The sequence below is a fragment of the Labrus mixtus genome, chromosome 15 (genome assembly GCF_963584025.1).
Source record: "Labrus mixtus chromosome 15, fLabMix1.1, whole genome shotgun sequence".
Classification (NCBI taxonomy): Eukaryota; Metazoa; Chordata; class Actinopteri; order Labriformes; family Labridae; genus Labrus; species Labrus mixtus.
Window position 1 is genome coordinate 13,220,010 of NC_083626.1, and position 15,047 is coordinate 13,235,056.

The 15,047-nt window shown below is 38.3% G+C and overlaps 1 protein-coding gene across 1 annotated transcript; it reads left to right on the plus strand.

The window, feature by feature from the left end:
• Nucleotides 1-6,822: 6,822 nt before the first annotated feature.
• gnat2 (guanine nucleotide binding protein (G protein), alpha transducing activity polypeptide 2) lies at nucleotides 6,823-13,617 on the plus strand. The gene is made up of 9 exons (XM_061057623.1): nucleotides 6,823-7,119; nucleotides 10,396-10,438; nucleotides 10,959-11,100; nucleotides 11,244-11,401; nucleotides 11,510-11,638; nucleotides 11,745-11,874; nucleotides 11,960-12,113; nucleotides 12,314-12,525; nucleotides 13,002-13,617. Exons 1-8 carry the CDS (start codon nucleotides 7,014-7,016, stop codon nucleotides 12,502-12,504), a joined length of 1,053 nt encoding a protein of 350 aa, XP_060913606.1. The 5' UTR covers nucleotides 6,823-7,013; the 3' UTR covers nucleotides 12,505-12,525; nucleotides 13,002-13,617.
• The last annotated feature ends 1,430 nt before the right edge of the window (nucleotides 13,618-15,047 follow it).

A 15,047-nucleotide genomic window follows, 5' to 3' on the forward strand; every position in this document is an offset into this window, starting at 1 on the left:
AAAAGATAGCCTAACACCAATGGTGACCATTATAAAAATTATAGCCGACCTGCCAAAGATCAGACTCTTTGTAATTTGTAACAGTTACATTTGTCCTATTGATGACTTCTATTTTCATTAGTTTATTTCAAGCCAATAGGCCAAACCTGAAAGTGTGAATAGAAACTGAAATGTTGGTGATTCTTGAAAAATGGCCAAAAGGTCAGCAAATATTTTGCTCAATGATAAGTTGAACAATCATTAACCTCCTACTGTTTAATATAGCCTAGTTGTACAAATATAGCCTCTTCGATAAACACCATGTTGTTACCCTTCTTGCTGCAGTCCCTGAATGATAAGGCCTACACTTTTGTAAAATTCAGAAATCTTTATTATCAATCTTTATTTTAATCATGTAATTATTGTGACTTCTAATTCTCATAAGAGGACAGATGGTACAAAGAGGGGCCATAGTAACAAAGCACACCTGCACCAATGTATTCTTGTTTTTGTTTTTTTCTTCTTCTGTGTTGCAAAATCTCTTTGTGGGAAAGACAAATACAGTGAAGGAGAGGGCTGTCTGGAATCTTGAATCATTTACTAGAATAAAGAACACATTCAGTGTGTACAACAGTAAATTATATAAAGGCATACTGTAAAAAATCAATCAATCGGTGAAAAGAGGAAGAAACAGGCTGCAAACTGATAAATTATGAAGTCAAAGACTGGTATCAAATAAAAACCACTGAAGCAGAGGCATGTTTACTGAGGAGCCAACGCCCTCTAGTGGTTTTATTGCAGTGTGTAAACCTCACAGTCAGATCACCATCATTTAGAACAGTCTATACTGTACTTACAATGTATACAAGATATATTTACAATTTATATATTTAAAGTATTAAGTATGTATTCAAGTAAAAACAGGTCAATGTAATGTAATGAGATGCTCAGCAACTAAATCATTTTTGCAAAAGAAAAGTTATGTTTCTCTAGAGTAAATTTATATTTGTTTGAAACATTTATTATTATTATTTAATAATTATTATTATTAAAATTATTATTAATTTTACCCTCATTACCGGCATTGTCTATACATCTATTTCATTCATTGTTGTTGCTCTGTTTCTGTTTCTCTCTATACCCGTCTCTTCTTTCTGCGTCTCCTTTCCAAGCTCGAAGCAGCTGCAGCAGATGGCTGTTCAACATAAGATCTCTTCTGTTGGAGGTTTCTGCCTGTTTAAAGCAGTTTCTACTGTCACTGTTACTTTGCTAATTGTTGCTTATAGTGCTGTGCTCATGATTAATGTTAGATCTTTTTAAATGATATAATTAAGAGTAAGGTATAGACCTGCTCTTTTTGAGAAGTGTCTTGAAAAAACATTTGTTATGAATTGGCAACATACAAATAAAGATTGATTGATTGATTGATTTTCAAAATCATGTAAAAGAAAAATACTTTAGGGATTTTATTCTGTATGACCAATAAATGGTATTATTATGGGTTTATTATCGCTGAGTACTTCTCTATTGATTGGGGCACTAGTATCTATTAATGCTTTCCTGGGGAAAAAAAAGAAGATATGATCACCAGGATAAAGACTCTTTATGTGATGTTTATGTAGCTGTTTTGTCATGTTTCATTATTGCTGTGAAGAAGTTTGTACAAATGCCTGAAAAAAAAAATGAAAGGACCTCTCCCTTTCATTGGCAGCTAAAGACAAAAGACAGGCCTGATATATCATTAATTTAACTCAAAGATGGGGATATATGAATCACATTTAATGTTATTAGTGCAGCTAAAACCAAGGCTGTGTAAAACCTCCTTCACATCTGCAGGGAGAAACATTGAAAAGATGAGATTTAAAAAAAAAAAAGTAACAGAAGTGAGAGTGATCAAATCAAATGGTGTTGATGAATCCAGAGATCAGAATGTTTTCCAGGATAAGCTCATAAGATGACTCGTGATTTGTAATGTGACGTGATCCCGTCTCTACTGAGGACATTTTCAGTGTAAGTGGAGATGGATGTGAGGGTGAAATTATTTTAGTTTAAGATAGTCACATTGGTTCTATATTACACAGCAATGGAGGAGTGAGCAGATGCATGGGGATTAAGAGTCTGATGTAATGTATCCATTAATAAAATCACCTTAAGTCCCCTCCTATGCAGCCTGTCTTCTTTTCACTTGTTTCCTCCGAAGTTAATCTGGCTGTGGTTAATCCCTCTGCAGGAAAATGCTGACCTTGGACACAAGACGCATTCATATATACATGTACAGCCATTTACAACTGCACGGACAGAATTTGAATGTTTTTTTTTTCACCATAAAAGCAGGGCTGCATAGCTCAGCATGCTCTGTGCAGAAAGTAAGGTTGCACCCTGCAGTCTGTAGGTGTATCCGCTACAGGACAAAAACACAAACAAACCTCTGACAGAGACATCATACTGTATGGGTGTGGGAGGAACCTGGAGGAACAAGCATGGATAAGAACTGAAAGAGGATAGAAAGTTAGCTCTTGTATTTGAGGCTTACAAACTGAGCCACCATAACTCTGTTTTTAACATGCAGTTTTGATCAACTATAAGATACATTTCTACATGTTTAGGGCAAGATAAAGCCATAGTTTTTCAAGCAAAAATGTAATTTAGATGTACATTTTGGTAGTTATCATTCTTTCTAATATTTGTTGTCATGAAAATGCAAATTCGTCTCTCTTTTTATGGCAAATATCACACAAATAAAACTAGAAAAACAAGATAAAAAGTGCACATGTATGAAATGCAATGTTAATTAAAAAAACTCATACATTTTCTTTTCTTTTTTGTTCATGAAATGTTTGTATATTTAGTCGTGTAAATTTTGCCAAAATTTGTGACTTCAGTGGTTTTGATTGTTGTAAGAAAATGAATCTGTGTCTTCCATCAGTCCATTATTTATACCGCCTATCCCAATTGGGGTTCTGGGGCTGAATCCCACCATTCATTCACATGACATCTGTGTCTTGTTTCTCTTCATTATTTTTCATTGGATACAGTTGAGGTCACTTTAAATGTACAATATGTTACAGAGTGGAAAACAAAGATGCTTCAAACATAGCTCTATGGAAGTTAATGGAAGTGATTCAATCTTTCAAACTCCAACAATTGGAGTTGCAAGACATTTGAGGTAAGAGTTGATGAATCACAGCACCCTGTGTGTAAATACTCATCGTATATGGCTTCACCTAGATTCCCTCATGGATTGTGAGTGGGAGTTCACGTTTTCTTTTGCAGACTTGAGTCGAAAAGCTTGCACACTAAACCACATGAGCTCATCAGTGTGCGGGGACCTCCTGTAATGGAGCCTGCAGAGGATTTAGAGAGTAACATCGGCACACAAAACACTCAGGAAAGTAAAGAGGATTTATTCATCAAACACACATTACCTTTATGTGAGGATACAGTTTGGGTTTCAACAAAGGCTTCTAGAGGAAAACAGTTGATTTCACAGAGATCTTTGATTATCTTTCTGTTTATATATCTGCCTTCTTCCACTGTTTCTGTGTTGGTTCACAGAAGTGCGATGTCACTGTAGAGCTATTACAGCAGGAGAATAAACCTATTGTTATGTTGTATTTTAAGATTCATGAATGAGGAGTGGGTCACTGTGTTAAATAAATATGTGTTTGTGTTACCTATATTTCACTGATTCTCCAGCTTGACCTACTTGGACAAATAACAAAAAAAGGATATCTGCATCTTTGTTCATAACTTTTTTCACCATAATGTATAGTAGTCAATTGCTAAAACACAAGTCCTACATATTCAGATTCCCCACTCTTCATAATTGCACCCACTGCCCCAAAAAGACGACGTGTTAAGCCCCTGCCTCTTGGGTTGATCTAAGGCTCTGTGGGTAATCTTGTCAACAGATCAGGGAGGCAGGGACTGAGCACAAAGCAGGGCTACGCCATCAAACGCCCTAATGGGATTGGCTGCCTTCACTAGATGTGCTACCGCGATTAGCCTCCTTGGAAGCGTTCAGGGATTTAAGCCTCAAGGACCCTGCCCCGGGAAATTAGCACTACATGCTTAGGCAGAGTGACGTGAGTGTAATGCTCCGCACAGGCCAGAGCTAAACTCTGACACGGTGTGAGGCTGTAGAAAAGGGAAAGTGCTTTTTTTTTGATGCCTTCATTGTGGATACAATGTGTATGTCCATACCAAGCTAAAGTTGTTGTGGGAGTACATTTAGGAACAGATTGTTTAGTGAAGGATTTGTGGCCTTAAACTTACTCCAATAGATCATGTTTCAAACAAGAGAACAAAAGTTTCATATAGAGGAAGACTTGGAGCCACTTTGAGACGTCCTGATATCATTTTCCTTTTCACGTTCATCCACACGTCATACTTTTTCTTCTTCATAGGTCCCTGTCTGTCAATCCTTTAGCTGCCTGCTGAGCCTATTTGACCTAACTGACCCTGACGTCAGTAAGATGCGTTCGGACAGTCTGGCTGAAGGACAGACCGAGCTCTGTTAAACCTGCTCCTTCTACAACAAACCTTTAGAGAAAGTTCGAAAAATATATGAGGACGTTAATGCAAAGTTCACAAAAGCAACTTTTATTTTGTCAAAAGATGAGCAGTCTCATCTACTGTAGATTTGATTCCCTTAGATTTGATTTGATTTAACAGTATTTTGATGGAGTGATGGAGCTGCTGTGTGTGGTTCAAAAAGGAAACCAACAACAGAAACTGCTGCCGGTGTACGCCTGAAGATCTCTCCATTTATTCATATTTCATGTAGAAACATTACAAATTAACAACAATAATCAGATATTTCATAACAAAACATGCTGATTGTAGTAAAAAAACATTGAAAAGAATCTCTGCACACCTGAATGTGTGACAGGTGCATCACAGACTGACAGAAGAAAGGGAGAAAGGCTCTGGCACCCTGTCTTACTTTATGTTGTCAGCTTAAAGTGAGACAGTGTGTGGGAGCTGTTCTTATTGTCTATTAAATGCATAAATTGGACCTCAAAGACCTGTAGAAGTCTAAATGTATAATGAATACAGCAGTTGTTGTTGATAATATTGAATATTGATAAGAATCTAATTGTAGGTGTGAATATACAACAGTGATGAGCAGCACCTTTATCTGCCATTTTTTAGATTATTTAGAAGAGTCTGCTTTGGAATCAATCATTCACTTTTCATTTATGTAGCTACAAATCACAAAAAGAGGGATGTTCTGCTAGAATGTTTCAAAAGAATAAAGAATAAAAAGTGAACAAACTTTAATGATCAACGAAGCCTTAACTTAAGGAGGACTTAGTTAGACCTTAAACTACAGCAGAGCTGGTTCTGAGTAAATACAGAAATGAAATGTAAAAGTAAAATGAAATGTTTTTTTTTGTGTGTTTCCATGTTTAGAATTACATTTATATTGTGTGTCCTCAGACACTTTATCTGCCAACTTTAGGCTAGAGCCTCATCATCTTCAGATTACTTTTACATTGCACAATCCCACTGATGGAGGGCTGTGGACTTTTGGCTTCTCTTTGGGTTCAGTCTAAAAGTACAGTTATACAGTATCATGGAAATTTGACATTTTTCAGTTCCATGTGTCCAACCTATCGGTGCGGCTAACCAGAATAAACACGACTCATTGTTAGTTGTGTACTCAATAATTTCAGTGGGGATGGATTCAAGTGTTTATACTTTCTGTTACCAAAAGGTAACAACTGCTTTTATTTCACCTCTTACATGAAAAGTTATAAGTAAGTATTATCTAATGGAAAGTAAAAGTGAGCTTTACCTACTGTTTGACAACAGAGAGGCCAAATGTAGAGTTTGCAAATCCGCCTTGATCCTTTTTTGGGACACTAATGTAAACCAAAGACATGCAGTTTGGACACTGAATTAAACAGAGGAACTCTCTACTGTGTGACTAAGTAACAGCAGATACAGTATCTCAGTATAAGTCCTCTAACACGTCAGGGCGGGAACAAAGCAAGACAGGCCCACTGACCTCCACCCTTCGACCCCGCAGGCTGACCTGTACACAGATCATCTGCTCCATCAATGCAACAACACGCTTACTGTCATAACATCAGGCTGTTTTAACACTGCTGAAAGAAAACACAATTGTTTTAGACATCTTTTCAAGTATTTTGGAAACCCACTTCTCACACCGCTGTATATGAAGTAACTAAAGAAACACATGTAGGTCATATTATCACTGAGAATCCACCAAACAGCACAGTGACAGTTGCTTTATTTAGCAGGCACCACACCACCTGGGATTTAACCGTCTTAGCTATAAGAAGTTTATGAGAACTTAATGCCTCCCCCTGCTCTGTCCATGTGACTGACACTGAAGTCAAGAGTCCGACAGTATTCAGGATGAAAGAGCAACGTCTGCTCTCTTACCAAACACTTTTATTTCAAAAGAGAACATAGAGTTGGCAGATAAAATGAATGTTAAAAATGTTTAGCACTACCATCTATTAGTATCTTCTATAGCTGGAGGTGAGATTTGGTTCTGTTCCCCTCCCTCTGTTATAATTGTATACAAACAAACACCACAGGCTGCACGTGAAAGGTTTAGACTTTTTGTTTCTGTGTGGACAAATAACAAGAGTTAATTCCCCTTGATGATATCAACGACTCTCACCAAGTATTTGAGTGTGTTTATTTTCTCATTCACTGTACATCATTCACTATTGCCCTTATTAGGCTAATTGGATTGACTGGCCAATCAGGAAGAGGCACCTCCTAAGTCAGGGTTTAAGGAGAGGGAATTAAAGGGTGGGTCACTGCTGGCCAGAGCATCCTGAATTGATTTGAGCCTTGAGAGGGTCCCCTCTGATCATCTAATCGAAAAGAAGCCAACCAAGCCAGCAAAGCTCAAGCACCTCCCTCTCAATCCCCTTCCGCTAGGAAATCGCCTTTCAGCACGATTAGTGTTGCACCCAGTTCTCTGCAACTACTCACAGAGAACCGTCAAAATTTCCATCCTTGAGGATCTTGAGTTTGCGGAGGAAGAAAGCATGGGTGCGGGAGCAAGCGCCGAGGACAAAAAGTCCAAGGAGTTGGAAAAACAACTCCAACAGGATGCCGATAAGGACGCTAAAACAGTCAAGCTATTACTGCTTGGTAAGTGGACACATGAACTGTCTTGTTGCACCAAGTTTTCCTTTTTCTGACTTAACTTGCAGGTGATGCAGAGTGCTCTGATTGACAGGTTTAAACTACAGAAGGGCAATGCTTTAAAACTGTAACTTTAAATGTAATGTCTGTCTTAACTAAACCTTCAGGTGCAGGTTCAGGTCTGCGGAGAAGAATAGAAATCTGGCAAATAGCAAACAGGCCTTACTGTAAAAAAGAAACAAGAGTTAAAAGAAAAAGTAAAAAAAAAAAACAAAGCTTAACTTTTGAAAGATAACTACAGTTTTTTTTATTCAGCCCTAAATGTCTAACTTAAGATCATGTAGTAAGACATGATTATAGATATTAACCTCTTGTGTTCATTCAGTGCATATTGCCTTTATTTTGGATGTGTGCCATCTGACATTGCTCTTACACACCTGTTGCCTGCAGGGTGAGATGTAAGACACAGCTTGATCAGAGGATTTACAGGCTGTGCAGATGATTTTGTTTTTCAGGATAAAAGCCTGCATTAGTTTATTAGAAAGACGAGAGACCTTTTATAGCTTTTCCACATCAGAGAAGGAATTAGAGAGGGTAGAGTAAGAGCAGCAGAAGGAGATGAGAGAGATAAGTCTGCAGGCTGGGCATCTGACTTGAAGCTGAAAAATAAAACAGGAGTTAACAACGACTTAAAAAAGGTTTTAACTTCTAGAATACTGAATAATAATTAACCTTATTTGAAATGATATAAAACGATATCATGAGGTATTTAATGTTATGTTCTGATGCCCATCATAAGTATCAAAAAGACTTGAGCTTTTGAATTAAGTCGTGTTTTTACCATGACGGTGACATGTTCAAAGATTTGATCTCCTTCGATGAAACTTTAGGAACTTATTCTATCCAACATTTGACAAATAAACAACATTTTAAAACCTGATGGGAAAATATATTCAAATTTTTCTTGGCTGTCTTAAAATTAGGAATGACTTTTCAATTTTAGCGGAAGGACATTGGTGCTTAAAATATACGTAGCCTTTGGTCTAAATGAATCACAGCCCAGCAGTGATACGACAATCCGATTAGCTAACTGGTTTAGTGCAGATCAACTTGGTGAGGACTTTGTTGATCCCTCACCCCTCTGATAAAGTGAAGAAAGTGTTTATTACAACTACTGTTTTAACAGCAACATTTCACAGAGGTCAACATAGAAGTAATATGATGAGTCAATCTAAGAGGAAATGTTGAATAAAAAGGAAACTTTGAATCATTATAAAAATGTATAACATCAATAAGGAGAGCATGGGCATCCATGGAAGCATTGGTTGGTCCCCTTGTTATTGGTGAAAAACAATATCTTTGTTTGACATTTATTATAAAATCTTAATTTGTCCACTTTAGAAACTTTAACTTTTGTTGTTCAATCTAAATATGTCAACTCTGCACTATATTTAGCATGTGAGTAAAGGGTCCAAAACACCGGTATTAACTTCCATTAGATTCACAGAGGAGTTGCTTTTCTTTCACAAGAACTGAAACACTAAAGAGAACAACAGTGCCATCTTGTGGACCGAGATGGACATTGTACAAATGAGAGACAGAGCCACATGAAGCTCTGAACCCTGCAGATTTCATTTGAGCTAAAAGTGTTTGGAGCTGAACTCAGTGTTTACCTTTTAGAGGCGTACAAGCCTTAGAATCATTTCTATCAAGAAGACACCAAAGAAACAAAAATAAAGTCGTTTCAGGGAACTCCCAAAATTGTTAGAACGGAGGTATGGCCCAGTTAAGTCTCTCTATAATCTGTGCAACTGGCTCATAAGAACAAGAAACAAGCATACCCTGATTGTTTCCAAATGCATTCACTTAGATGGTTCAAATAATGTATAAAATGATTGCATATTTCCATTAGTTCAATTCTGTATGATACCCTTGAACTTAAGATCTCCAAATTAAGTCAGTGTGTTAGAACATCAGTTAATACTGATGTATAAACATGAATATAGAGCTCTCCTTTAAAGCCCAGGTTTTCATGTAAAGCCTAAAAGCTGATCAGTCGTCCTAAAGCATGAGTGCATTCTTCATTATAACACATCTCGATACTGTCACATCGCCACCTTACCTACCACATCACCAATTAGCAAAACAGATGTGTTATTGACTTGCTTAATAACTGCTAGCAGGGGAAATTCAGTGGTCTCGGCCTGCAGGGCTTGATAATGCCTCATAATGTCTTTAAATGCTCAGCAGTAAGTCTGCAACGAGCTTAATGTGGCTCCAGTGAGCGCAGGATGACCAGCTTGGTCCCTCTGTGATGACATTAATGCTTTCTAACTTGGGCTAGCTTACAGTGCCGCAGAGAGAGTCTGACATGCCTGCAAGCTTTTCTTTAGCCAACTGATGCAGTCGCAACAATTACAGGTTTTACTTACATGCACAGCATGGATAATATCAGTAAAATGGATGCACAGCTGTTCCTTTGAAATTAAAGTAATTGACATTCAGCTTGATTGGCTAAAGATCTGTAATCTCTGACAAAACAATGGAGTTTATGTTCAAGCATGGAGGTGCTCAATGTGCAAAAAAAGGTGTTAGTAGTCTTATATAAATTGCTAATGGGAGACCAAATTGGGCAGCAGTAACAATTAGCAGGTTAAAAGAAAGCAATGATATTTGTTGTTTCTGTTTAAAGTGTTTTCTGTTAGCGCATTTCGGGTCCTCTATTAAAGCCAGAACACTTCAGACAAATTAATCATGACTTCAAAGAGCAGCTGAAAATAACAAATGTATGCACAGATAGAAATTTGTTCTCTCCACTACCACTGTCAACATTATCTTGTAGTATTTTTGGACTCATTGCTTTATGTAGCTGAGTTTTGTTACATCCTTTACAGACACTGTGTCTGCACTCTGTGCTTTTGGTGTATGCAAATGTTGAAATGTAAGATTTACAGCACATGCATACACTAAAAAAACAGCTATTAGTTAAAGTCTTGAATTTTTTCAAACAGCACGTTTTATAAGTATTTGACCAGGGTGTACAGGTTTTTCACAATCCAAATGTTAATGAGAGTTGTTGCCATTGTCTGATGGCAAACTGCAGAAAGTCCACCTTAAGGGTTTTGCGACAAACAGCACTTCAATTTGCTTATATTTAAATTAAATGAATCATCATTTTTTTAATCTATTCAAGGCCTAAAATGTTCCTGCTTAGTGGCAATGCTTAGTCCAGGAAAAAGAGCCATTCGGGTTTTGTGGGTAATTATTTTTCTTCTCTTCCAGGTGCTGGTGAATCAGGGAAAAGCACCATTGTAAAACAGATGAAGTAAGTACTCAAATAGGTTCTAACATTAGTCTTCTGTGTCATCCACACGGTGTTAGTTGCAAGTAATCCCTGTGCAGTTCAGAGTTTTTTTAATCTCTTCTATCGGGCACATAGCCAGCAGGCCAGAGCTCTGTCTCTTTCACTTACACTGAAGCCTGTTACAAAAGGTCAACAGGGCAAACATCCTCTTAAATTTGATTTGTCAGCATTTGTTTTGTGCCATTAGTCTGGCAATGAGAGCTGAACGAGTTCAGAAACACACCAAACGGGGGCGCTGTGACCACTAGCTCCCAAAAAGTAAAGGTTGTTTCTACATTTTAGGAGCTTTACTTTTGAGTTATTGAAACTCGAAATGAGCAAGTATTAGTAAAATCTTAGTAATTCTATTCTATTTTAATTAAATAAACAGCACCATCATAACCATAAGAGTGAAATATAAACCTGAAGCAGAGGGTAATATTGCAAAGTTTGACTAAATTGTTCCCTGAATCATCCCTTTCCCAACTTTTTTCACTTACAGGATTCTCCATCAAGGTGGTTACACAAAAGAGGAACAACTGGAGTTCAGAGCGATCGTCTATGGCAACATCCTGCAGTCTGCTCTGGCCATCATCAGAGGCATGGAGATGCTGGCCATTGATTTTGGCTCTCCCTCAGCACAGGTGTGATATAACACAAAAAATATTTTTCACCAGACATAATCAGCTTGTAGAGTACTTGTGGGGACAGAAAAGTGTATACTATTAATGCTCCAAGCTCTATAATGATGCTGATGGATGTTTGTTCTGTTTGCATGAAACCACAGGAGGATGCACAGAAGCTGCAGAACTTGTCAGACTCCATTGAAGAAGGCACGATGCCCACTGAGCTGGCTGATGTCATCAAGAAGCTGTGGAAAGACAGTGGTGTGCAGGCCGGCTTCGATAGAGCTGCTGAGTACCAACTCAACGACTCTGCTGGCTAGTGAGTCAATATCTACAAATGGGATTGATAGAGTACTGGGGGCCATTTATGAGCTATCTTAGTGTGTAAGACTGTTCTGACTTTCTCCTGTTTGCTATTGTGCTTCAGCTACCTCAATGAAATGGACAGAATCAGCAAGCCTGATTACCTCCCCACCGAGCAGGATGTGCTGCGATCTCGAGTCAAAACAACTGGTATCATCGAAGAACAGTTCTCCTGCAAGGAGTTGCACTTCAGGTAGGTCACAACTAAAGAACCAAAGTCTAACACCAGCCGGCTGTCCTTACAGAGCTGTGTTATACAGGAGAGGCTGACTTTACTGTCGACTGTGTTTGATCATCAGGATGTTTGACGTGGGTGGCCAGAGGTCAGAGAGAAAGAAGTGGATCCATTGTTTCGAGGGTGTGACCTGCATCATCTTCTGCGGAGCTCTCAGCGCATACGACATGGTGCTGGTTGAGGATGACGAGGTGGTGAGTAAAGACTTCACTGCTCGAGGAAACACACATACAGTATCAGCCGGTAGCTCACAGCTGTTCTTCTCTTGGACCTTTTCAGAACCGCATGCACGAGTCCCTCCATCTATTCAACAGTATCTGCAACCACAGATTCTTTGCACTGACCTCAATCGTGCTTTTCCTCAACAAGAAGGATCTGTTTGAGGAGAAGATCAAGAAAGTCCACCTGAGCATCTGCTTCCCAGACTATGACGGTAAAATCAAATGATAAAATCAAATGACTAGAGTTTGTTTGTAACAAAACCAATATCAATCTGGTGATAACACGATTTAATGATGCGATTAAATGTAACTTACATCATGTTAACTGATCGTGATACACAAGAAGACATTTTTTTTTAACACAAATCTTGCCATAAATCTGCTCCTCTCCTCACCCCTAACCCCCTTTCAGGCTCCAACACGTACGACGACGCCAGCAACTACATCAAGTCGCAGTTTCTGGAGCTGAACATGAAGAAGGGTGTGAAAGAAATCTACTCCCACTTGACCTGTGCCACGGACACAAGGAACGTCGAGATTGTGTTCAACGCTGTGACAGACATCATCATAAAAGAAAACCTTAAAGATTGCGGTCTCTTCTAAGCGGCTCCAGAGTGAAAAGAGGTTCGTGGTGACACATGACGCAGAACTCCCTGGGACTATGTTGATGCAGAGTAACGGGGTCCAGATGAGGCAGCCGACAACTATCCAAAACATGAGCTCACACAAAACTAAAACCACACAAAGCTTAGACCCTCTGGGACTATGTAGGACCAGGAAGATAATAACCAGCAAAACAAACAATAATTGTACACTATTCAGTTTATAAACATCTTGAACCTAGCTAAATGTTCCCTTATAAAGCAGTAGAAAAAGAACATGATTTTCTCCACTTTACAAAACGTATTTCCCAACCCCACCACCCCCTCCTTAACCAAATTGTACCCTGCTACAGTATAAAGCAATTATTGTTGCGATTTATAAGATTTGGAATTACTTTTTCAAAGCTGCAAAAGTACACCACCAAGTTTGATTAAAAATGTTGTGGTGTCGGGTGATTTCAAGATGAGAGGAGACTGATTTTTTTCTTTATTTTGCAGAACTTCCTTTCCTACCTTAACCCCTCACATATTGGCATTAACTGAGAGAGTACTGATAGAGCTCAGAGCTTCCTCAGTTCGTTGTGTTCATGCCATCGAGTCCATGCCAAGTCCTGGTCCCAGACTGCTCCTAGCACACCAACCATCTCCAACAGTAGATCCCTGCAACACAGCGCACGCCCTGCTGGGTTCAAACAACTCTAAAGTCACCATGCTGCTGTTGTTGCCGATGTTCAGCTCACATAGACAAGATTCTTCAGTTTTTCTAAAGCACAGAATTGTCTGCTGGTTTGAAGGTTTGAAGATGATATAGTTGCTCAAGCAATCCTCGTTGCTTCTTTTTGACTGCTGTGTTGTAAGTTCTATTTACTATTAAAAACCAAGCTCTGTAAATTAAATAAAAAACATAATTCCTGGGGAAAATTATATTTTGAATAGCAACATTGCAACCTTGTTTTTCGTTTTTGAGTACAGTAGTCTCTGTGGTCTTGATATTTAAGCTGTAAAAAGTTGCTGAGCAAATATCACAGATATTCCCAGTGCTTGCAGTATATCCAGATTACAAACCAAATTGTAAATGTATCTAATCTAAATAGTTTTAACTTATTCAAATCACTTAACATTTTGATGTGATGAATATATTTCAGAAGGTCAAACATGATAGAGGAACTTTGTACATAAGAGTAGATAATTCAATTTATTTTGAAAGATAATTCTATATGGAAATATACGAGAGAGAGGGTAAAAAAAAAGGGAATGAAAATCTACCGACCTTGTCCTTTCTTATGAAATGTAGAGGCATGAAATAAAGATGCATTAACTTCACTTTTGTCTCTGTATTTTTTCTGCTGCAGAATCAAACTGTCAATCACTGAATAATGTATATCTAATTAGAGAAACATGGCTGCCAACACTGAAGGAGAGTCTCAGGCTGTCATCCAACTGGAACAATGATGTCGTTATGTAAGTTCCTCTTTCTAGTCAGAAGGGAAGTTGCAGCGTATGGAAGTTCATTTACAAAAAACTCGACTGAGAGAACAAAACAAATTAGAGTGAAAATCTGCAAGACAAGATTTACTCTAAGATGTAGCAGGGATAATTTCACGAGATGTGACAGCCAGCAAGGACATCACTGAGAGCGCAGTCAGTGTGAGAACCAGATCGCCAGATTTCAGTCAGCAGTGCAGCTTCTTTTTCTCCCACATTAGTAAAATTGCCTGTTCTTAGTTGTGGTACTTTGCACTGCAATCAAACTCAAGAATGAAGAGGTGAAGATCTGTCCTACACATGTCATCGTGTTAGTGTCCAGCTTTGTCACATCAAGCCTGTTCCCAGTGTGGTTCATGAATACATCCATCTGTCCGTCAAGATTTTAACTGAAAAGATGCAGTGTTACTCTTCTAAAGAGGCATGAGCATGAACTGCTGAGGCCTTTTAGCCAGAAGTGAATCTATAAAATCTGAGTCTCCTCCAACAAGTCAAGAGAACTTTTGATATTTTTTCTCAATGTCGATAGAGCCAATCAAAAGATTACCCCTAAAATAATAACCCTATTTGGTTTGGGTTGCGTGCTAATGACAGACAGAGGTGAAAATTTAACCACTAACATTGGTTTTGAGCTTTTCAAGGGAAGTATTTACGAGAACATATATATCTTTATATCTCTCTTTTAATGATTGAATTTATGTTGTGATAACCAGGGGCACGTCCAGACTTTTCTGACTGGGGTGGCCCACCTGACTTATGCAGGGGTATCATGAGGTTTGTGGGAAAATACCCTCACAAATGAATTTCATTTTGTTTCAAAAACAGAATTGTGCAAAGTCACAGTCTAAAGTACTTGCATGCAAACTCTTGTAAGCTGTCTAACTTTTTCTTATGGCAATGCAAATAATGTAATTACAACTGAAAGTACTAACAAAAAAATTTCAATACATAAACATGCCACCAGCAGCATGTTGAAAACATTCAGAGTAGTTGATTTTAACTTAAGTCCTGCCTCTGATTAGGCAAATAGCCAATCATAGATTTTTGAATTTGGAGAGG